Source organism: Spea bombifrons, chromosome 5 (assembly GCF_027358695.1).
Source record: "Spea bombifrons isolate aSpeBom1 chromosome 5, aSpeBom1.2.pri, whole genome shotgun sequence".
Lineage (NCBI taxonomy): Eukaryota > Metazoa > Chordata > Amphibia > Anura > Pelobatidae > Spea > Spea bombifrons.
Genome location: NC_071091.1, coordinates 109,778,187 through 109,803,437, shown reverse-complemented (window position 1 = coordinate 109,803,437; position 25,251 = coordinate 109,778,187). Strand labels below are relative to the sequence as shown.

The following is a 25,251-nucleotide window of genomic DNA, read 5'->3' as shown; positions in this document are numbered from 1 at the left end:
GGTATATAGCACATTATGGATTGGGGAGGGGGTATATAGCACATTATGGATTGCGGAGGGGGTATATAGCACATTATGGATTGGGGAGGGGGTATATAGCACATTATGGATTGGGGAGGGGGTATATAGCACATTATGGATTGGGGAGGGGGTATATAGCACATTACGGGACAGGAAAAGACAGCAATCGTTTTAGGATTTTTTTGCAGTTTATTTTAAATAATTCTTTACATTTCAATCTTCGGCTTTCACCGTAAAAACAGAACTCGTGATCTGGAAGAGCGGAGCGCCCCCCGTATCATACAGACGCCATTTAACACAGGAGATCCCAAACTGCCCTTAATACCCCACGGATCCAGGTGGAAGATTAAAGAACAGGTTTGGGAACCTCTGTTTTTTTTCAGTGCGGGTCCGGTGACCTCTGGCCGCGATCAGCACCGGTAAAGCCACTAAGCCGTCGATTGGGTTTTTGTTTCCGTTGCTTTAAAAATAGTCCCAAAAAAAAGGCTGAACGGGGTAATATTTCCTGAGAACGCCCTGTTTTTATAGAGGTGGAAAACGGTCCTGGTTTTTTAAAAAAAGTCTATTGTTTTCGGTTAGAATTCGTACAGAAGATGCGCAGGCGCCATCCCGTCAGCGTAGGAAGCCAGCATAAGGAAGATGGATCCAGTCCGGGTGCACACAGTGCCGCTGAGGGTACTGGGAGTCTGGTCTCCATTATCAGATATAAATCAGGCGGAGAATGTGATTTATACGCCATACAGGAGGCGGCCGCTAATGCTACGGGGACCCCTAATGAACGCCTCCCCCCCCGACTCCGGCTGACCCACCGCGTCCCTGCGCGGCCGCGGAAATAAACACATTCTTTTATGAATTCCGGGAATTGAGCTTTTTCAGCGGTTATCACATTAATAAAATCTCAGTAGTATTTTGCACGGAGCGGGACAATCAGGGTGACGCCACGTCGGGTACCGTTACTTGCCGCGCCGGGTAATTAATAAGCCCCCATATTATATATTATTCTGCACCATGGATCTAATACTTTGACTGAGATCGCAAACGATAAAAACTGTCATAATACCGATAAAACATAGAAAAAAAAACGGAAAGAAACGCAGAGTTATCAAAACCTTCGACCGCCCGAGTTTAGAAAAATAGGAATTAGTTAAAAAACCCAAAATGATTGTAGTTCTAGCTTTATATTTATTTATAACGGGATGCATTTAGATTCACGGCGGCTCCTGCTTAATAAATAAAGCTATCAGGAAGCTGCCGCGTGGCCCCGATTCCTCGTTTTTTAGAGCATTTTACAGAATTCCAGGGGCTGGCGGGACGAACGACTTCGGTTCCAATTCGAGGCCACGAGAGGTCTAGGTTCAGACGCACAAATAAAGCTCTAGTAAGAAAGCAAACATTTATCTACCCATCCACCCCAAGAACACAGTCTGATCTTCCCTTTTGCCCCGCGGGCTGGTTTAGTCCCCCCCCGCCGTGTATTTTGAACAGCCCCTCCACCCCCGCCGTGCGACCGATCTCCATGGCGGATCTGCTGGTGATTGCATTGCGGTTGAGTTGGACTTGGCACCCGGTGGAGAGACAGAGCTCCTAGGGTCACTTCTTATTGATTAAAGTCTCCAGCAGCCTGGGCATAAACTTGCCCGCTTTCTTATCTTTGGCGTCAGCTTCGTCTTGCACGTCGGCCGGGTTCTGCTGATCGTCCTTTTTGCAGAACACTTCAAACCTGCTGTAGACTTTCTTCTCTTTCCTTATGCTCTCCATCCGTCTCAGGAGGTTGTCTCTGTCCTCCGGGGAGGTGGGAGACGGCCTGGAGAACCGGCTTCGGCTGAGGAAGCTGCCGGTCCTGGCCAGAGCCGACGTGTCGGGACTGGGCAGCTCTTCCGCTTTTCTTTCAGAGGTGGTGGTCGCCGTGCTGTTGGCTTCAGTTGCGTTGCCGGCGAGCGCCTGCTGCTTGGCCATCTCTGCCCGGTTTTTTTGGCTGTTGGCGGATATCTGCTCCAGGATGACCTTGGTATCATCGCGGAGGTTGCTGCTGAAGATGACATTGGAGGTTGAGGAGGACAGCCTGCTCTGGGAAGCAGATGTAGGCTTTGGAGGCGACGCTGAAGCCGCTTTGGTTGTCTTGTCCTCGGTTTCCGCTACAGCGAGAGGCTCCGGAAGGTCGGTTTTAGAAAGGCGCCTGAAGGCGTTATTCTGTTTTTCCGCCTTGGTGCTATCCGAAGAGGAGTCTTCTGACTTTTTATCGGCTTTGGAATGCAAAAATTGTTTCAGTTTAATGGATCCTCTGCGAATGAACTCCATCGGGTTCTGCTCTGGCTTTGCCACGTCCTCTTCTGGCTTATTCACAGAGCTGACCGTGGTTGGGTTTTGAGACATAATCTCTAAAGCGTTTCCAAAGTAGAGTCCGGAGTTTGGCCGGCTTGGCGGTTTTTGCACTTGGGTTTCCGGCGGTTTGGGCGCCTCTTCTAATTCAGTGATGGAAAGCGCGTTCTCCTTTTTCTCTGGAAGAGCATGCTTGCTGCTTTCTATAGTTTGGACGCTGGAAGCCATCTGCTCCATCTTGGTGACCGAGCCGGTGTGCTTATCACTGCTGAACAGGTCTTGGAAGTGAGACGTTACCGAGGAACGGTACTGAGACTCGAAAAGCGTACTGGTGAAGGAATCTTTCTCCAGAAGCTTGGACTCCAGCGCCTTGTAAGCCACCGTCTCCGTGCTCTTCTTTTGCCCGTCCCCCGATTCCTCTTGGATGACTCTGGAGGCCGCTTTGGCTTGGGTGACCGTCGTGCTGCCGCCGCCGTCGTCGTCTTTGTTCACGCTCCTGTACTTCTCCAGGATCTCGGCCACCTTGGAGGTTGTCTTGCCCGTTTCGTTCTCTTGAAGCACCTCACTTATGCTCTGCTCTTTCTGAACAGCGTTTATGGACTCCACCGTAGAGCCGTGCTGTTCTACCTTGGAGCTGCTAAAGATAAGAGACGACCGCAGGCGAGAACTCCTCTGGATCAACGGGTTGGTCCTGGTACGGAAGGAATCATGTCTGGAAAGGAGGCCATCTTCCTTTTCTGCTACGGGTCCCTCTTTGGCTTTCTCCGCCGCTGAGAACGCGTTATTTAATGGCGTTAAAGGCCTGTACGGCGGAATGGAGTCGACGGAATACTTCAGCAAAGTCTCGTTTGGTGCGGGCAGAGACTTTTCAGCAGGTACAAGCGCGTCATCGTACGCGTCTGACTCCATCGGGATAGGAAGGCCCTCCTCGTCTTGGTCGGGCTGGATGCCGCTCAGATAGGAGGATATCCTCCAGCTGCGCATGCCCTGCTTGTTTTCCGGGGGCTTTTTGTCTGCATCTTGGTCCTGGAAGAACTGCCTCTGCTCGGCGTTCTGCTTTTGCGTGGGAGACATCTGGCACATATATTTCTGGCGAGCCTGGGACCGCTGGCCGAACTTCCCTTCCTCCCCCAGCATCGCCTGCTCGGAGCCGTGCCTCACCTCCCTCGAGGAGCTGGAAGGGTTATAGCCGAGCCTCATGTGAGGACCTTCAAGCGCAAAATTCCCTTCTCCCGGCAAAGCCTTGTGAGGATATCTAGCGTCGCTTTCATCCACGTCAAGCAAACCCTGTCTGTTCCCGCGAATTTTTTCGAACAGCCCCTGAGTCCGGCCGGGAGTGAACGAGCGCTCCATCTGCAGGAACTGGCTCTTCTGGAACTGGCTGGACTGGAATCGCAGCTCGTCGTTGTTGTTCATGAACATCTGTCTGCTGTACTGCTTGGAAGCAGAATAATTCTCATAAGTGCCTTCTGCAAAGCTGTGTCTCTTGAAGGCATCGATGTCCATGTGCTTGTTGTGCATGAACGACATCTGCATCTTCTCCATCTGCATCTTCTCCATCTGCAGCTGGCTGTTCCCAAACATTCGCATTCCGGAATTCTCCATGGTTTGCCTCATCATGTCCTCCCTTCGAAACGATTGCAAAAAATGGCGATCGGGGTCCACGCCGAGGTTCGGGAACGAGTTCTGGGAGCTGTCATCTCTGGGGTACATGAAATGGAGCTTCCGGTCAAACATGGGTCGTTGGCCGGCAAATGGGACCATCCCCATGTATGGCTTCTCCATCCTGACCAAGGCGTTCTCCGGGGGGATGAGAGGGTCCGACTGGGCAAACAGGATCCGAAACTCTTCATCAAAGCTGGAGACCAGCTCCCCCTGGAAGATGTGGGCTATGCTGCGGTGGATCTTCTCGAAAGACCACATGAAGCTGGAAGAGACACAGAACATCAGGTCGTGAGAACATGTCTTCCATCAAAGGACTAAAAGTATCAGGACCGGATATCAGACGATAAAAGGGACCCCCGGCAGCACAAATACATCAAGGTGGCGTAAAAACACGGCAGCGGTAAGGGCTGCGCATGCACCGGTCATTGTATGTGAAGGCTGTGCTCGCACCCCACCTAGTGGCCAGAAGGATAACTTCAAGGTTTGCATCTCCTTCTACTGAGGGGGCATCACATGATTCCTGCCATGTGACCCAGCATAGGGGGTTTTAGGTAAAAATGGCGGCTGATGTTGGGAAAGAGAGGACAGACACTCCCTCTTTGGACTGTAAGCTCCAGGGGGCCGTGTCCTTAAACATGCCACTAATGTGTAGCCCCCGTGTCACGTGAGTTGTGATTAATGTGTAGCACCCGTGTCACGTGAGTGGCGATGACGCCGGTCCAGCTCTCCTCACCTGTAAGTGCCGCTCAGCACCACCGTGCAGTCCACCAGCAGGAACTTCTCCAGCAGGTTCCCTTTAAACGTGGTGCCGGTCCGGCAGTAATAGGTGGGGCCCGAGGCTGTCCGGACCCTCAGGAACTGGAACACAAAGTAATCGGATCACAATTAGCGGGATCACCCGCTGGCCGCGCTCGGCCCCCCTCCCTGTATAACCCTCAGTGCCCGGTATAATGCCCCAGCCGGGGCATGGGTTATTGACATGCCAGTCAATGTCTGACCGCTAAACGGTATAAACGCTGAGGCTGTGGCCCCCCGTGCCGCGCCCCGGACCCCCACTCACCTCCACGTAGTTCAGGTTAACCCTGCATTTGGACGCCATGTCTAGAAAGTGCTGAGAGTTCATTTCATCCAGAATGATGTAAACGGGAACCCGGCGGGCGGCGGCGTCCAGCAGGTCGCCCAGAATGTCCACGTCCGTGAAGATGTCCATGACGATAGCAATGACCTGAGGGCAGAAAAAAGGGGCAATTAATGGCGATCATCGCAAACAGGGCCAGGGTGGTGGCAAAGGGGCTATGTCTACTAAACTGCGCTTCACAAACACCGGCAGGGGGCTGAACGGGGGGGGTTATTTTTTCTGTTGGGAATTTCTCTCTTTTGGGGGAATTGGTGTTTCTTCGGGGGGGCGGTAAGGCTGCACCCCTCACCCCTCGTGTGACCCGGTGGTCCCCATCGGTATCCCCTCCACCTACCTGCTGTGCCGAGCGGATCATCCTGCGCACCTCCTCCTTTATGGTGGGGTTATCGGTGGGGGGCGGGTGGATTAAAGTGGTCACCTCGGTCCCCTGAAAGCCGTAGACGTGGGGCCAGCCCAGGTCCAGTTCAGGGGCCGCAGTGTCCGAGTGCATCGGCCAGTAAGTCCCGGAGGAGCCGTCGGATTCCTCCTGCGTGCCGTAAACATGGTCCGTGTACGCGCTCTCCTGGGTGGGCTCCGGGGGTCTCTGCAGGTGGCGGCTGATAAGATCCATCTCCGAGGGACACAAGAAGTCGGGGGCGCCCTCGTCGGCGAGGAACCTCTCGTAGCCCTCGGGGCCATCCTCGGTGAGCACGTCGATGGCGATGCGGTAATACTCCTTGTAATGGGGGGGCAGGTAGTTGGGGTCCGAGGGGTTATCCCCCTGCGAGGAGCTCTGAGAGCGACGGGCCATCGGCCTACACCAGAGAGAGGGGAGAGACGGGACCTGCAGAGAGAGAACATTATCAGACACGGACAGCGCCTCGGCCCCCGAGGGCCAGGAGGAGCCACGGGTCAGGTGGCAGTCAGTTAAACGAGTTACAATTAACTGCCCCCAAACACCGAAGCTGCAGTCTGGTGGCTGCCGACCCGCCAGAGCTCGTCCAATCACATTAAATAATTCAGGCATAGTGGGCAACCTCCCTAATTTCATGAGGACAGTCCTGACATGACATTTTATACCTATCATTATATACAACCTACATATATATGTAGAGAGCGCCTCGCGTAACCAATGAGAGCGCCTCGCGTAACCAAAGAGAGCGCCTCGCGTAACCAAAGAGAGCGCCTCGCGTAACCAAAGAGAGCGCCGCGCGTAACCAATGAGAGCGCCTCGCGCAACCAAAGAGAGCGCCGCGCGTAACCAAAGAGAGCGCGGCGCGTAACCAAAGAGAGCGCCGCGCACTTTTAATCCCCGCATTCACCCCAGGGGGAGGCAGGAACGGGATTTCCTTTATGGCCACAACTACAATTAGGGGTTTCCAGGCAGCGAGGGGTTAACCAGGATTGTGTTAACCAGCCAGCTACACAGGCGCATGCACACTGACAGCGGCAGATGTACAGCACACAATACACTGCGGGCCGCGGGCGATCAAACACCTGCTTATTATCCAGATGCGTTCAACGCCCCGCCGGCACATCGGCCCCAACCGGCCCCCGTCTGTAACGACTCAAACCTTAATCATCGTTGGATTAGATTCAGGAGCCGTCTATCCCATGCATGTTTAACCCACTCACTGTATTACCCTCTACCACTTCTGCTGGGAGGCTCTTCCACTTATCTAACCATACGCCTATCCCATGCATGTTTAATCCCCTTGCTGTATCACCCTTCACCATAGGGCAAAATTGGGACTGTCTCAGGCAAAGCAGGACAGTTGGGAGGCATGGTTACGTTAGGGACTATGTAGTCCTGCCGTGAAGGGGTTAATGTTAGTGGGGCAGCTGCCGCGCATGTTGGAGAGACAGGAGCGGGACGTGTCGGTGACGGGTGTGACGGGTGACTCACACGCTGCTCCGGCCCTTTAAATAAGAGACTGTTGTACCTTATAGCTCTGAATAGCTGCCAACAGTCCCAAATCTGCCAGGACAGTCCCATCCACTAGTCTTCTGTCTACTGGCTGTCCTCTGGTTATCCTACTGGGAGCTCCGGGCCGGGTGCTGCGCATGCATAAAGCAGAGAGATCCCGCCAGTCCTCACGCTTCCAACATGTATGTTACACCGCCGGCCCTCGGCTGGCAGCCGGCTAGCTGAGGATGAACCGGGTATCTGCGGCCATTTTTGCCCCTCTGCTCCTGATACCCCATAGAGCCGCGCATGGGCTTCGCAAACCTGTGGCTGGCCCCCGGGGCCCCTCCAATGCCCTACTGCTCCATTAGCAGCCGATCATAACAAACGCCTCCAAGTTTCAGAAATGCTGGCCCCCTATTGGCCCAAATAACAGTGCGGTTGCTGGGATACGGCACTAAACACCCCTAACGGGATGAATCACGGAGGAGGAAGTGACTCGTATATGACTCCATCCCTATGACATCATACCACCGCAACTGATGTGAGGCGAGGGAGCGGGGGGGCTGATAAATACAAAATCAAACTCTGGGGCCGGCTCGCTGATTTATCTATACATTATACAGGGGGCCGGTCACTGATTTATCTATACATTATACAGGGGCCGGTCACTGATCTATCTATACATTATACAGGGGGCCGGTCACTGATCTATCTATACATTATACAGGGGGCCGGTCACTGATTTATCTATACATTATACAGGGGGCCGGTCACTGATTTATCTATACATTATACAGGGGCCAGGGCACTGATTTATCTATACATTATACAGGGGGCCGGTCACTGATTTATCTATACATTATACAGGGGGCCGGTCACTGATTTATCTATACATTATACAGGGGCCGGTCACTGATTTATCTATACATTATACAGGGGGCCGGTCACTGATTTATCTATACATTATACAGGGGCCAGGGCACTGATTTATCTATACATTATACAGGGGGCCGGTCACTGATTTATCTATACATTATACAGGGGGCCGGTCACTGATTTATCTATACATTATACAGGGGCCGGTCACTGATTTATCTATACATTATACGGGGGGCCGGTCACTGATTTATCTATACATTACACAGGGGGCCGGTCACTGATTTATCTATACATTATACAGGGGGCCGGTCACTGATTTATCTATACATTATACAGGGGCCAGGGCACTGATTTATCTATACATTATACAGGGGGCCGGTCACTGATTTATCTATACATTATACGGGGGGCCGGTCACTGATTTATCTATACATTACACAGGGGGCCGGTCACTGATTTATCTATACATTATACAGGGGCCGGTCACTGATTTATCTATACATTATACAGGGGGCCGGTCACTGATTTATCTATACATTATACAGGGGGCCGGTCACTGATTTATCTATACATTATACAGGGGCCGGCTCGCTGATTTATCTCTACATTATACAGGGGGCCGGTCACTGATTTATCTATACATTATACAGGGGACCGGTCACTGATTTATCTATACATTATACAGGGGGCCGGTCACTGATTTATCTATACATTATACAGGGGCCGGTCACTGGTTTATCTATACATTATACGGGGGGGGCCAGTCACTGATTTATCTATACATTATACAGGGGCCGGTCACTGATTTATCTATACATTATACAGGGGACCGGTCACTGATTTATCTATACATTATACAGGGGCCGACTCGCTGATTTATCTATACATTATACAGGGGACCGGTCACTGATTTATCTATACATTATACAGGGGGCCGGTCACTGATTTATCTATACATTATACAGGGGGCCGGTCACTGATTTATCTATACATTATACAGGGGCCGGTCACTGATTTATCTATACATTATACAGGGGGCTGGTCACTGATTTATCTATACATTATACAGGGGGCCGGTCACTGATTTATCTATACATTATACAGGGGCCGGTCACTGATTTATCTATACATTATACAGGGGCCGGTCACTGATTTATCTATACATTATACAGGGGCCGGTCACTGATTTATCTATACATTATACAGGGGGCCGGTCACTGATTTATCTATACATTATACAGGGCTCCGAGGGTCGGTCCCTCCCTCATGCACGGGGAGATGTTAAGCTGTAACCGGGGTTTAGTGAATAGCCCTGCAGACTGATTTGTGATATACATTATGTTATAAGCCCCTCTCTGATCCCCACAGATTTCATAGCCTAATAGGACTGAAGCGACCCCCTGCAGATCTGCTACCCAGCGGTGGTGGTCCCGGTCCCCGCACATACCTGTATGAGGAGCTGCTAGTCCCCCGTCATGCTGTCAGCGTCTGAGGCTGCCTGCCCCTACCTGCCCCGCGTGCATACCTGCCGCGCAGGACTCACGCCCCTACCTGCCCCGGAGCCCCTCCCAGCCGGGTAACCCCTTCACTGCCAGGCCGCAGCAGATACAGACACAATTTCCGACCGATCCCAGCCCCTGCACCCAAGGCCCGTATATACCCGGGGTAACTGTCCGCATTTACACTAAAAGGGGCCGATAAGGGGGTGGGATGCGCGCGGACATCAAAAGGAGAATCCAGAACAGAACGGCTTCACGACAGCAAGAGCAGGAAATACACGGAATCCACCGCCTACAGAGCCGTCACGCAACGAACACGCCGAGCGCGCTCAGAAACTAACAAATACAGGTCCACGGCTGATCCGGGGGGCAACCGGGGGTCTGCCGGCCCAATACACGGGTTCTACCGGCTCCACACACCGGGGTTCTACCGGCTCCACGCGCCGGGTTCTACCGGGTCCTGACCTACTCCATGCGCCGGGGGGCTACCGGCTCAATATATGGGGGTCTGCCAGCTCCACTCGCCAGGGTTCTATCGGCTCCATGTATGGGGTCTACCGGCTTCTGACCTACTCCACGCACCGGGGTCTGCCGGCTCCACGCACCGGCTCCTGACCTACTCCGCGCGCCGGGGTCTACCGGCTCCACACACCGGGGTCTACCGGCTCCGAGCCCTGACCTACCCCAGACGCCTCCCAGGAAAAGACGGATCGGCTGAAGTGATCTTCGGCGCTCAGTATAAAGGTCGGGGGTCCAAGAGTCATCCACATGCTCTGCCTCCACGCCATGGCGTCCCTGAGCAGCGCCAGGTACAGGGTCCACTCCTCACGGCGCGTTTGGCTCCATCTGGTGCGGTGGGACATCGTCCCCGGGTCCGCTCACAGCAGAGGAGATGGAGGGGACGCGGCCATCGGAGCTCCGGAGGGTCCGTCCAACCGCGGCGGCGGCACGCAGAGAATGTCACACGGCCGGGAGGCGACTCCCCGCCACCAAACCCAAACCTCGTAAAACTTCAAGCCATCGCCGCTCGGAAACTCGCCCCGTCCCCTTTGAAGTGCTGATCCTGGGCGTTCGCTCCCCGCGTACACAACGCATACACCTATAACCGGTCACTGGAGCCTTCATCGAGGGTCTCCACCAAAACCCCCCAAACGTACAGCCCAGTGGGAACGGCAATGTCCTCGGCCCCCCGATAACAGATTCAGGGCCGATGTGAAGGTGGGAAATGCGGGGCAATGCCTGGGGTGGGGGGGCAATGCCTGGGGTGGGGGGGGCAGTGGCAGAGCGCTCACCCCGACTCACGCTTCACTCTGTCGTTGAGTTCTTGGTCCCCATCGGATTAATAATCGCGGTGAGCGGTGGGGCAGTCACACCGATCCCAGCCCCGGTAATTCCCCCCCCCCTCCTGGGACGCGGAGCCCCGGTAATGCCCCCCCCCGGGAAGCGGGAGCCCCGGTAATGCCCCCCCTCCTGGGAAGCGGGAGCCCCGGTAATGTATCAGTTAATGCAGGACCCCAGCAGGCTGGTTCCCAGTAACAATCGACCAATTTCATTTGATGAAAGAACTCGGCACACGGAGGAGATTAGATTTATTTTACCAACCAAACCAAATATTTAACAAATCCCACAGCGGGGAGCGAGAATCTGACAAAAACCAACGACCACGGAGAACCAGCTGCGGAGCGGCACATATAATAATACCTTATACAGATTACCGTGTCACAGAGACCCGTCCGTCACAAGTTATTACTGTATACAGCGCTGGGGGTTATATTACTGTATACAGTGCTGGGGGTTATATTACTGTATACAGCGCTGGGGGTTATATTACTGTATACAGCGCTGGGGGTTATATCACTGTATACAGCGCTGGGGGTTATATTACTGTTTACAGTGCTGGGGGTTATATTACTGTATACAGCGCTGGGGGGTTATATTACTGTATACAGCGCTGGGGGGTTATATTACTGTATACAGTGCTGGGGGTTATATTACTGTATACAGTGCTGGGGGTTATATTACTGTATACAGCGCTGGGGGTTATATTACTGTATACAGCGCTGGGGGGTTATATTACTGTATACAGCGGTGGGGGGTTATATTACTGTATACAGCGCTGGGGGTTATATTACTGTATACAGCGCTGGGGGTTATATTACTGTATACAGTGCTGGGGGTTATATTACTGTATACAGCGCTGGGGGTTATATTATTGTATACAGCGCTGGGGGTTATATTATTGTATACAGCGCTGGGGGTTATATTACTGTATACAGCGCTGGGGGGTTATATTACTGTATACAGCGCTGGGGGGTTATATTACTGTATACAGCGCTGGGGGGTTATATTACTGTATACAGCGCTGGGGGGGTCATATTACTGTATACAGCGCTGGGGGTTATATTACTGTATACAGCGCTGGGGGGGTTATATTACTGTATACAGCGCTGGGGGTTATATTACTGTATACAGTGCTGGGGGTTATATTACTGTATACAGCGCTGGGGGGTTATATTACTGTATACAGTGCTGGGGGGTTATATTACTGTATACAGCGCTGGGGGTTATATTACTGTATACAGCGCTGGGGGTTATGTTACTGTATACAGCGCTGGGGGTTATATTACTGTATACAGCGCTGGGGGTTATGTTACTGTATACAGCGCTGGGGGTTATATTACTGTATACAGCGCTGGGGGGTTATATTACTGTATACAGCGCTGGGGGGTTATATTACTGTATACAGCGCTGGGGGGTTATATTACTGTATACAGTGCTGGGGGTTATATTACTGTATACAGCGCTGGGGGGTTATATTACTGTATACAGCGCTGGGGGTTATATTACTGTATACAGCGCTGGGGGTTATATTACTGTATACAGCGCTGGGGGTTATATTACTGTATAAAGCGCTGGGGGTTATTTTACTGTATATAGTGCTGGGGGGTTATATTACTGTATCCAGCGCTGGGGGTTATATTACTGTATACAGTGCTGGGGGTTATATTACTGTATACAGCGCTGGGGGTTATATTACTGTATACAGCACTGGGGGTTATATTACTGTATACAGCACTGGGGGTTATATTACTGTATACAGCACTGGGGGGTTATATTACTGTATACAGCGCTGGGGGTTATATTACTGTATACAGCGCTGGGGGGTTATATTACTGTATACAGCGCTGGGGGTTATATTACTGTATACAGTGCTGGGGGTTATATTACTGTATACAGGGCTGGGGGTTATATTACTGTATACAGTGCAGGGGGTTATATTACTGTATACAGCGCTGGGGGGTTATATTACTGTATACAGCGCTGGGGGTTATATTACTGTATACAGCGCTGGGGGGTTATATTACTGTATGCAGCGCTGGGGGGTTATATTACTGTATACAGTGCTGGGGGTTTATATTACTGTATACAGCACTGGGGGTTATATTACTGTATACAGCGCTGGGGGGTTATATTACTGTATACAGCGCTGGGGGTTATATTACTGTATACAGTGCTGGGGGTTATATTACTGTATACAGGGCTGGGGGTTATATTACTGTATACAGTGCAGGGGGTTATATTACTGTATACAGCGCTGGGGGGGTTATATTACTGTATACAGCGCTGGGGGTTATATTACTGTATACAGCGCTGGGGGTTATATTACTGTATGCAGCGCTGGGGGTTATATTACTGTATGCAGCGCTGGGGGTTATATTACTGTATACAGCGCTGGGGGTTATATTACTGTATACAGTGCTGGGGGTAATATTACTGTATACAGCGCTGGGGGTTATATTACTGTATACAGCGCTGAGGGGTTATATTACTGTATACAGCGCTGGGAGTTATATTACTGTATACGGCGCTGGGGGTTATATTACTGTATACGGCGCTGGGGGGTTATATTACTGTATACAGCGCTGGGGGTTATATTACTGTATACAGCGCTGGGGGTTATATTACTGTATACAGCGCTGGGGGTTATATTACTGTATACAGCGCTGGGGGGTTATATTACTGTATACAGCGCTGGGAGTTATATTACTGTATACGGCGCTGGGGGTTATATTACTGTATACAGCGCTGGGGGGGTTATATTACTGTATACAGCGCTGGGGGGTTATATTACTGTATACAGCGCTGGGGGTTATATTACTGTATACAGCGCTGGGGGTTATATTACTGTATACAGCGCTGGGGGTTATATTACTGTATACAGTGCTGGGGGAGTTATATTACTGTATACAGTGCTGGGGGGTTATATTACTGTATACAGCGCTGGGGGGGTTATATTACTGTATACAGTGCTGGGGGGTTATATTACTGTATACAGCGCTGGGGGTTATATTACTGTATACAGTGCTGGGGGTTATATTACTGTATACAGCACTGGGGGTTATATTACTGTATACAGCGCGGGGGGTTATATTACTGTATACAGCGCTGGGGGTTATATTACTGTATACAGCGCTGGGGGGGTTATATTACTGTATACAGCGCTGGGGGGTTATTACATAGTTATCTAGGCTGATAAAAGACCGGCGTCCATCAGGTTCAGCCTTTCCTATATCGGTTAATTTTTTGCTGTTGATCCAAAAGAAGGCAAAAAAAACCCCGGTTTCGCTCTTTCCAATTTTGCAGTAACCAGGGAAAAAAACATTCTTGACCCCAAAATGGCCGTCAGATTTCTCCTTGGATCAATAAGCCGTTTCCCCCATAATTACAGATTATATCCCCGGATATTATGTTTTTCTATCCAGTTGCAGTTTAAACGTCTGTAGAGACTCTGATAAAACGACCTCTGCAGGCAGAGAATTCCACATCCTTACTGCCCTTACTGTAAAAACCCCTTTCCTCTGCCTTAGGCGAAATCTCCTTTCTTCCGGTCTGAACGCCTGACCCGGCGTCCTGTGCACAGTCCTGTTTATGAACAGATTTCCACACAATGGTTTGTATTGGCCCCCGAATATATTTATATAATGTATATCGGCCCCCAAATATATTTATATAATGTATATCGGCCCCCTGAATATATTTATATAATGTATATCGGCCCCCCGAATATAGTTATATAATGTATATCGCCCGCGTATATTTATATAATGTATATCGGCCCCGCATATATTTATATAATGTATATCGGCCTGCGTATATTTATATAATGTATATCCTCCCCGCATATATTTATATAATGTATATCGGCCTGCGTATATTTATATAATGTATATCGGCCCCGCATGTATTTATATCATGTATATCGGCCCCGCATATATTTATATAATGTATATCGGCCCCGCATATATTTATATAATGTATATCGGCCTGCGTATATTTATATAATGTATATCCTCCCCGCATATATTTATATAATGTATATCGCCCCGCATATATCTATATAATGTATATCCACCCCGCATATATTTATATAATGTATATCGGCCCCGCAAATATTTATATAATGTATATCAGCCCCGCATATATTTATATAATGTATATCAGCCCTGTATATATTTATATAATGTATATCAGCCCTGCATATATTTATATAACGTATATCAGCCTCGCATATATTTATATAATGTATATCAGCCCTGCATATATTTATATAATGTATATCAGCCTCACATATATTTATATAATGTATATCAGCCCCGAATATATTTATATAATGTATATCAGCCCTGCATATATTTATATAATGTATATCAGCCCTGCATATATTTATATAATGTATATCAGCCCTGCATATATTTATATAATGTATATCGGCCCCGCATATATTTATATAATGTATATCGGCCCCGCGTATATTTATATAATGTATATCGCCCCCCCGCGTATATTTATATAATGTATATCGCCCCCCCGCGTATATTTATATAATGTATATCCTCCCCGCATATATTTATATAATGTATATCGCCCCCCCGCATATATTTATATAATGTATATCGCCCCCCCGCGTATATTTATATAATGTATATCCACCCCACATATATTTATATAATGTATATCGGCCCCGCATATATTTATATAATGTATATCGGCCCCGCATATATTTATATAATGTATATCGCCCCCCCGCATATATTTATATAATGTATATCGCCCCCCCGCATATATTTATATAATGTATATCGCCCCCCCGTGTATATTTATGTAATGTATATCGGCCCCGCATATATTTATATAATGTATATCGGCCCCGCATATATTTATATAATGTATATCGGCCCCGCATATATTTATATAATGTATATCCACCCCGCATATATTTATATAATGTATATCGCCCCGCATATATTTATATAATGTATATCCACCCCGCATATATTTATATAATGTATATCGCCCCGCATATATTTATATAATGTATATCCACCCCGCATATATTTATATAATGTATATCGCCCCCGCATATATTTATATAATGTATATCCTCCCCGAATATATTTATATAATGTATATCGGCCCTGCATATATTTATATAATGTATATCGGCCCTGCATATATTTATATAATGTATATCGGCCCCGCGTATATTTATATAATGTATATCGGCCCCGCATATTTTTATATAATGTATATCGGCCCTGCATATATTTATATAATGTATATCGGCCCTGCGTATATTTATATAATGTATATCCGCCCCGCATATATTTATATAATGTATATCCGCCCCGCATATATTTATATAATGTATATCCTCCCCGCATATATTTATATAATGTATATCGGCCCCGCGTATATTTATATAATGTATATCCTCCCTGCATATATTTATATAATGTATATCGGCCCCGCGTATATATTTATATAATGTATATCCTCCCTGCATATATTTATATAATATATATCGGCCCCGCATATATTTATATAATGTATATCCTCCCCGCATATATTTATATAATGTATATCGCCCCGCATATATTTATATAATGTATATCGGCCCCGCGTATATATTTATATAATGTATATCCTCCCTGCATATATTTATATAATATATATCGGCCCCGCATATATTTATATAATGTATATCGTCCCCGCGTATAGTTATATAATATATATCGGCCCCGCATATATTTATATAATGTATATCCTCCCCGCGTATATTTATATAATGTATATCGCCCCGCATATATTTATATAATGTATATCGGCCCCGCGTATATTTATATAATGTATATCCGCCCCGCATATATTTATATAATGTATATCCTCCCCGCATATATTTATATAATGTATATCGGCCCCGCGTATATTTATATAATGTATATCCTCCCTGCATATATTTATATAATGTATATCGGCCCCACATATATTTATATAATGTATATCGGCCCCGCGTATATATTTATATAATGTATATCGGCCCCGCATATATTTATATAATATATATCCGCCCTGCATATATTTATATAATGTATATCGGCCCCGCATATATTTATATAATGTATATCGGCCCCGCATATATTTATATAATGTATATGGGCCCCGAATATATTTATATAATGTATATCCTCCCCCGGAATATATTTATATAATGTATATCGGCCCCCGGAATATATTTATATAATGTATATCGGCCCCCGGAATATATTTATATAACGTTATCATATCCCCTCTGAGACGCCGTTTTTCTAAACTAAACAGATTTAAATTACCGTATTTGCTCGATTATAAGACGAGGTTTTTTCCAGAGCAAATGCTCTGAAAAATACCCCTCGTCTTATAATCGGGGTCGTCTTCTAATCAGACCCCAAAAAAATGCTGGCGCCATGCTGCTTACCGGTCACGAGCAGCGTCTCTTCTGTTAGAAGCAGGGCAGGAAGCTTGCAGCGTCCTCACAGAACTCTATCTCCCCCCTCCCTCCTCTGAGGGCGGGGCCAGAGAAGTTGCTACAGCCGGTCCCCTGCAGAAGTCTGCGAGTGGGAGATCTGCAGTTCAGGTGAGGGGGTGGGGGAGGGTTTTTGAGTATGTGTGAAGTGTGTGTGATTAAGGGAATGAATGAGTATTTAAATGTTTGTGAATGAGTGTGAGTGTGTGTGTGATAGCATGGATGTGTAAGGGGGGTGGGGGTTGTAGCATGGCATATGGAGGCTGTAATCCCACTGCTATCATCCCCAGGTTCCAGCATGTACTGGCTGCCTTGGCTTGATAGGAGTGTGATTGCTGTTAGCAGTTTGATATATATATATATATATATATATATATATATATATATATATATATATATATATCAAACTGCTAACAGCAATCACACTCCTATCAAGCCAAGGCAGCCAGTACATGCTGGGTTAAAAGGCATATCATGGGGCTGAGTGGCATATAGGGGGTTAAAATGCATTTCTGGACCTCCAGAAATGCATTTTAACCCCCTATATGCCACTCAGCCCCATGATATGCCTATATACCTCCAGAAATGCTTTATACCCCCCTATATGCCACTCAGCCGCATGATATGCCTTTTAACCCCCTATATGCCAGAGTGGCATACAGGGGTATAAGGCATATCATGGGGCAGAGTGGCAAATAGGGGGGTATAAAGCATTTCTGGGGGCAGAGTGGCATAACTGGGGGGGCAGGTTGGCAAATAAAAGGAAATTTAAAAAATATATTTTTCTCAATCATAGCTTTTATTAAACATGAAAATAATTTACATTAATTAATATTTACTGGTAAAACTTTTTCCCTATAGGGTAGTCTTATATTCAGGCTTTTTGTTTTTTTCCTAAATTAATATTTTGATTTTGGGGGGTCGTCTTATAATCGGGGTCGTCTTATAATCGAGCAAATACGGTAGTTAACCTTTCTTCATAACTATAGCGCTCCATTCCTTTTATTAATTTTGTAGCCGCCTCTGCACCCTTTCTAGTGCTGTGATATCCTGCTTTAGAACAGGTGCCCAAAATTGCGCAGCATATTCAAGGTGCGGCCTTACCATTGATTTATACAGAGGCAAAATTATATCTTTATCCCGCGACTTGATGCCCCTTTTTATACACGACAATACCTTACTGGCCTTAGCGGCTGCTGACTGACATCGCACATTGAGGCCTAGTTTGTTGTGCATACGGCGCCGGGGGTTATTACCAAGTACAGCGCCGGGGTATATCTGTGTATTATTGTACAGAGTGCCAGGGTATACCGGGGGTATTTTCACCAAGTACACCGCCAAATTCTGCCGCATTCTGATTGGCTGCTGAAATTCCCAGAAGCGCATTATATACACAATATAACTATGACCTCATAACTACCCCCGGATTAGTGGGGTGTTTAGAACGCAGCGAGGGCACCGCCTGTCACATCATACGATAATAATGCATCTCTACGCCGGTGTAAGGCGTGGAGGGGGGCAGAAACAAAATAGGCAAATCGTTACTTTAGACAGAGGGCGGTGGATAAGTGGAACCGTCTCCCAGCATTAGTGGTAGAGGGTAATACAGTGAGGGGAGTTAAACATGCATGGGATAGACATAAGACGAGACTGATGGCCGTTAAGGTTTGAGTCGTTACAGAATTGCTTCAGACGGAGACGAGGAAGTATTTTTACTGCCAGACCCGGGAAGCTCCTGAATGCAACAGTCCCCAAATATTAACCCTTTAAAGGCTCATCACACAGATCCTATTGCAGCGAGGGAGAGGAGAGCTCAGAGGAAAATATGAAAGAGTCGGTTCCAGACTGTGTGGCCCCAGAATCTGCCCCTTCACCCTAACACTGGGGTAAAACCCTGAGAATCTGCCCCTTCACCCCGAGACTGGGGTAAAAACCCTGAGAATCTGCCCCTTCACCCCGAGACTGGGGTAAAAACCCTGAGAATCTGCCCCTTCACCCCGAGACTGGGGTAAAAACCCTGAGAATCTGCCCCCCCCGAGACTGGGGTAAAAACCCTGAGGATCTTCTTCTTATCATCAGTTTGATGGGACAGAGCAGGACTTCAGGGAAACCGACAGGGGGCGGGGCTAACAGAGACAAGATGGCTGCCCCCGCGCAGAGTCTGCAGCCCCAAGTAACGATTACACGGTGAATAATGGATGTCATCAAACGACGTTTTCCTTTTAGCTTCAGAAGCCAGCGCTTCCTGCAGAGCAGCGCACCTCAGCCGGGGGCCGCGATGCTCTGCAGGTGTTGAAGGTAATGAGTGTTGTGGAGCCGGGTTACGTGACGATAAAACAAGTCCGGATCGGCATTCCCTCCGAGCTCAAAGTACAGACTCTGACTAATCGCGCAGCAGGACGTGCCGGGCGTTCTGGGAAAGGGCGTGAGGAGACACGTTACCCCGAGCTGCCGCGCATCGCTTGCCGCCATCAACAACCCCGGGATACGGAACATTCTAAGGGGCTTATCCACTTCTTTCACCGGATAGTTACCAACACTCCTGAACTTTCAGAGACAGTCCTGATAACCTGGCTTACGTCGCGAATGTTAGCTGCCGTGAAGCGACGCCGGCTCACTGACGTAATGTTGGAGGGTAGTTACCCCCTCCATGGCTGAGGTTGGTGGCAGCCGGTGGCAAAGCCAACATTATCTGATCAATTTCCTGTCCGGCACTTCCTCTTCCTTAACCAATCAGCAAAAACCAGCAACTTAACAATAGGGGGGATATGATAAGGAGGAATAACCATGCAGATCCTGAGGACAGGAAGTTAAGATGGCCGCCGTGGCTCAGATTAACAATCAGGCAGAAGGCTCCTGGCGGCTCCTGCAGTACTTGTTGCGCCGAGTGATATGCGGGGCCCCTCTCTCCGGCAGCGGGGCATCTGCCGGGACACAAACTCTGCAATGTGATTAGGTGTCCTCCTGTCTGTCATGTGACGGGGTCAGCCAGTAAGAAGAGGCCTTTGTGGTTACTTCGTAGACAGTCTGCAGGCAGGCGCGGAGACAGTGAGAGCTGGGGCGCAGCCGCGGAGGAGAGCGGGGCGCAGCCGCGGAGGAGAGCGGGGCGCAGGCTCACCCTTTGAACTCTCGCCCCAGTCCCTGCGCGTCTCGCAGTCTCGCCCCAGTCTCTGCGCGTCTCGCAGTCTCGCCCAGTCAGCAGGTTAAATAAAGCGATAAAACCAATTCTGCCAAATCCAACTGATTTCACACCATTAACCCTTTCCCTCCCCGGGGAGAACACACACAGTTGGTTCTGCAGACAGATTCCACAGGAGCTGCCGTCTCAACTTCCTGTTCTCAGATCTGAAGGATTATTCCTCCCCATTAAATTATTCCTCCCCTGTCGTTAAGTTGCAGATTTAAAGGGCTTAGTACATAAACTCACATGCATCGCACACGGGGCCGTCCCTTTTACCTGCCCACACTGCTGAGGGCCCGTGGTCACGTGGCCCCAAAAATAAATATTAGAATAGGCGTCTTCACCATGGAGACAGCGTGTCCGCGCATGCACCCCGCTCAAACCCTTCAAACGGACTTAATCTGCCTCATAAGCACGGGGCCCACTTTTGAATACTCGTACCTGCATGTGTGAATTCCTACACTTCCATTTATGCTGAGAGGCTGTTCCACTTATCCACCACCGTCTCAGCAAAGTAAAACATTACAGGTGCATTACTTAGTGATTGGTTATAAAATAGACACCTGTCTCATTTAACTCCGCCCCCAGCTGCCCCGACAGAAAGCAGGGAGCATACCTCAGTATGCTTGTTGGACCTCCTCAGCAGCAGTCCCTTTGAAATGGATGGCAGCAGCGGCAGCCAATCACACGTCAGCGATCTGATCACTGATTTAGTAGTTAAACAAGACTGAATTGTCTTTTTACACCGATTTGAGATTGCTGGTGGCAGCCATTTTGGCTGTATAGGCCACGCCCCTCTGTGTGAGAAGCAGCAGCCTCCTGATGATTATAGCGTCAGTCCCGCTGAGTTGTTGTTTGGGAAGAGGCAGTAAGGGGTTAATAGGAACTCCGGCTCCTACTGATAACCGTTAATGAGATAAGGACTGTTTATAAGGCAGGGTTTTATTATCTCTACAGTGCACACCCTGGGGCAGGGGGCATGTTAAGATGGGGCAGGGGGCATGTTAAGATGGGGCATTATCCACCCCTCCCCCTGACCTGAGTGATATACCCCAGGGGGGTACCGGACACCTCAGTCCAGATAATGTTTTTTCACCCCTGTGGCCCCTTAGAGACATGAGTTTAATGAGAAAATGGGTTTATATATCAGGGGCCACAAGCGCGGCTTTACTGTTCCTCTGCCGGCTGCTCATGGGGCGCCAACATACTCTGTAGAGCAGTACACAGACAAAACGGAGCAAAACGTGATCCGACCCCCGGCGACCACGCAACCTGGGGCTCTCACTCCCGGCCCCGGGTCTCCCCGATGCAACACCGGGGGCCAGCTGGGCCCTTCAGCTGTCACTGCTTAATGGGACGGTTACATGGGGGGTCTCTGCACCCCCCATCTGGCTGTGCTGGGCCAGGCCTAGGCCAGCAACTAAATACCACGGGGCACGCAAGCAAGTCAAACAACCACCCCGTTTGGGGTAAATCAGGCCGTGGGGTAAATCCGGCCGCAATGCAAACACGCGACTTAAAAATGTATGGAATTTCTCGCAGGCGCCGTGTCAACAAGAGCGCAGGGGTGTCCCCAGGATCCGGCATAAGTGGGGTTAAAGCCCGGGGGCGGGGTAACCGGTCTGACAGATCCCCCCAGCCGAGCTGGTGACCTCCCTGCCCTCCCCCACACACCATTCCCTGCGCCTGGTTAACTAAACGCAGCGTTCGAGGCACCGCGTGCCGCCTGCCCACAGATAATTATTAGACACGGTCAGGCTTTGGCTCAGTCATTCTTTTTGTCGGGAACACCTAATTGTCAGGTGACACACGCGTAAGTTCACACGCCCGACCACAATAAACCATGAACAGACAGCGCGGACCCCGAGGCCGTCCCGGGAATTACACCCAAAGAGAGAGAGAAAGCACCCCTCCCCCGCCCGCGGCAGTCAGGAAGCCTGAGAGGGCCAAACTAGCTGGGGCCGGCCCCCAAATACCGCGCATGCTCTGCGAGCACCGGCTCCCGGCCAACAAGGGGTTACACGTCAGTGTCCGCAGTCACATAAAACATATCCCCCTCCTCCAACACCCCATACATAACACTGAGAATGAGGGGTTAAATCGGCACTAATTAACTATTTGATTTGATTTATATATCGCCATCATACTCCGCAGCGCTGTACAATGTGTTATTATTATTTATATATCGCCGTCATACTCCGCAGCGCTGTACAATGTGTGTTATTATTATTTATATATCGCCGTCATACTCCGCAGCGCTGTACAATGTGTATTATTATTATTTATATATCACCGTCATACTCCGCAGCGCTGTACAATGTGTGTTATTATTATTATTTATATATCGCCGTCATACTCCGCAGCGCTGTACAATGTGTGTTATTATTATATATATATAGCCGTCATACTCCGCAGCGCTGTACAATGTGTTATTATTATTTATATATCGCCGTCATACTCCGCAGCGCTGTACAATGTGTTATTATTATTTATATATCGCCGTCATACTCCGCAGCGCTGTACAATGTGTTATTATTATTTATATATCGCCGTCATACTCCGCAGCGCTGTACAATGTGTGTTATTATTATTATTTATATATCGCCGTCATACTCCGCAGCGCTGTACAATGTGTGTTATTATTATTTATATATCGCCGTCATACTCCGCAGCGCTGTACAATGTGTGTTATTATTATTTATATATCGCCGTCATACTCCGCAGCGCTGTACAATGTGTGTTATTATTATTTATATATCGCCGTCATACTCCGCAGCGCTGTACAATGTGTGTTATTATTATTTATATATCGCCGTCATACTCCGCAGCGCTGTACAATGTGTGTTATTATTATTTATATATCGCCGTCATACTCCGCAGCGCTGTACAATGTGTGTTATTATTATTTATATATCGCCGTCATACTCCGCAGCGCTGTACAATGTGTGTTATTATTATTTATATATCGCCGTCATACTCCGCAGCGCTGTACAATGTGTGTTATTATTATTTATATATCGCCGTCATACTCCTCAGCGCTGTACAATGTGTGTTATTATTATTTATATATCGCCGTCATACTCCTCAGCGCTGTACAATGTGTGTTGTTATTATTTATATATCGCCGTCATACTCCGCAGCGCTGTACAATGTGTGATATTTATATAGCGCCATCATATTCCATAGCGTGGTGGCATCACTCTGAAGGAAGTCGTTTCTTCTCCCAGTTCTGCGCCCGGAGGCGGAGCTTCAGGCAGAAAGCACCAGAGAGAGATGTCCAGCCAGCATTTACTCTGTGAATCCTCTCTATGGTGTTTCCTGTCAGCTCCACCCACCAGGAGCAGTAAGCCCCTCCCAGCTCTCTACACTGCGGGAAACAGAAGCAATGAACCAGCTTTACCTGCCAACCATATACTCACTGCCCGACAATCAGGACTGGCACATGCAGAACACGGTGACTGGGAAGTACGTTACTCCCCTACATTACATACAGACCCGCCGCTGTCCGACCACTCCTGATAACGCAGTCACATCCCCCACGTTACATACAGACCCGCCGCTGTCTGACCAGTCCTGATAACGCAGTCACACCCCCTACATTACATACAGACCCGCCGCTGTCTGACCAGTCCTGATAACGCAGGCACATCCCCTACATTACAAGCAGACCCGCCGCTGTCTGACCAGTCCTGATAACGCGGTCACATCCCCTACATTACAAGCAGACCCGCCGCTGTCTGACCAGTCCTGATAACGCAGTCACATCCCCTACATTACAAGCAGACCCGCCGCTGTCTGACCAGTCCTGATAACGCAGTCACATCCCCTACATTACATACAGACCAGCCGCTGTCTGACCAGTCCTGATAACGCAGTCACATCCCCTACATTACATACAGACCCGCCGCTGTCTGACCAGTCCTGATAACAGGCACCTGCATATAATATCCTTCCTTTTAATAACTCCCATCACACCGGGACGGTAGAAGGTATGATTACTTTTACTGGACAGGTGAAGCGGCACAGAGCGCAGGCGCACAGCACTGAGTACACGGTTGGCGCTCTGTAGGGCTCCGTGAGTCAGAGCTGCAGGTTTCGGTTGGAGTCGCCACCTTCGCCCTTTCAGGTGAAAGTAAAGCCCGCTGGCCGTGGCCCCGGCCCTCCTGTCTGCGTACGAGCGGCCACCGGCACCGGGACACCTGCCTGTGACTGAGGGGCCACACCTGGCCTTGAAATGGGGACTCGTGTAGAAAAAGTGTACTCGGGGCTGCGTGAAATCAGGAACGGCCGCTGGCGAGTCACCAAACGGCCCGGGGCCACCGGTCTGTGTCAGCATGCGCCGAGCCCCCGAGAGCCGCACTTTGGGGTCTTACCTTGGCAGGTGGGGAGCGCTCGCTCTCACTCCGTGAGTCTCTCTCTCTTCCTGTGTCCTCCCTCCCTATCGGATTCCAGAGTGAGTCAGGACCGGAGAGAAAGGCTCCACCCCGGGCGAGGGAGAGAGGGAGAGCAAGAGAGAGGCATTCCTGGGCTGCCCTCCCCCACCCCGAGTGCATCTCCCTCCACTCTCTCACACCTAGGTGCAGGACACCTCTGCTTAACCCTGTCCCTGCCGGCCAGCCACTCTGCGGCTCCCGAGGGGTTAACGCAGGGGCCGTAAAAGCAGAGCAGTTTAATAAAGCGCCAACATGTTCAGGAGCGTCGTACACCGAGCATATTCAACATGCAATGCAGACTGTACCGGATCAATCGCACGTGGACCGGGACCGATACCACCAGAACCAAAGAGACCCCTCAAACACTATATACCCCAAAATACCC

General features: G+C 49.1%; 1 protein-coding gene across 3 annotated transcripts; it reads right to left on the bottom strand.

Moving 5' to 3' along the window:
• Nucleotides 1-1,536: 1,536 nt before the first annotated feature.
• On the bottom strand, nt 1,537-24,877 carry FAM83H (family with sequence similarity 83 member H). 3 transcript variants are annotated; one of them, XM_053467967.1, is made up of 5 exons: nt 24,807-24,877; nt 5,478-5,966; nt 5,066-5,230; nt 4,739-4,863; nt 1,537-4,267 (listed from the first exon to the last, which is right to left on the bottom strand). In XM_053467967.1, the coding sequence occupies exons 2-5, from the start codon at nt 5,931-5,933 to the stop codon at nt 1,612-1,614; spliced, it is 3,402 nt and encodes a 1,133-aa protein (XP_053323942.1). In that variant the 5' UTR covers nt 5,934-5,966; nt 24,807-24,877; the 3' UTR covers nt 1,537-1,611. The 3 variants fall into 3 exon arrangements, with proteins under 3 accessions (XP_053323942.1, XP_053323943.1, XP_053323941.1); XM_053467968.1 differs by lacking the exon at nt 24,807-24,877 and adding an exon at nt 9,358-9,528; XM_053467966.1 differs by lacking the exon at nt 24,807-24,877 and having other exon boundaries at nt 5,478-6,153.
• Nucleotides 24,878-25,251: the final 374 nt, after the last annotated feature.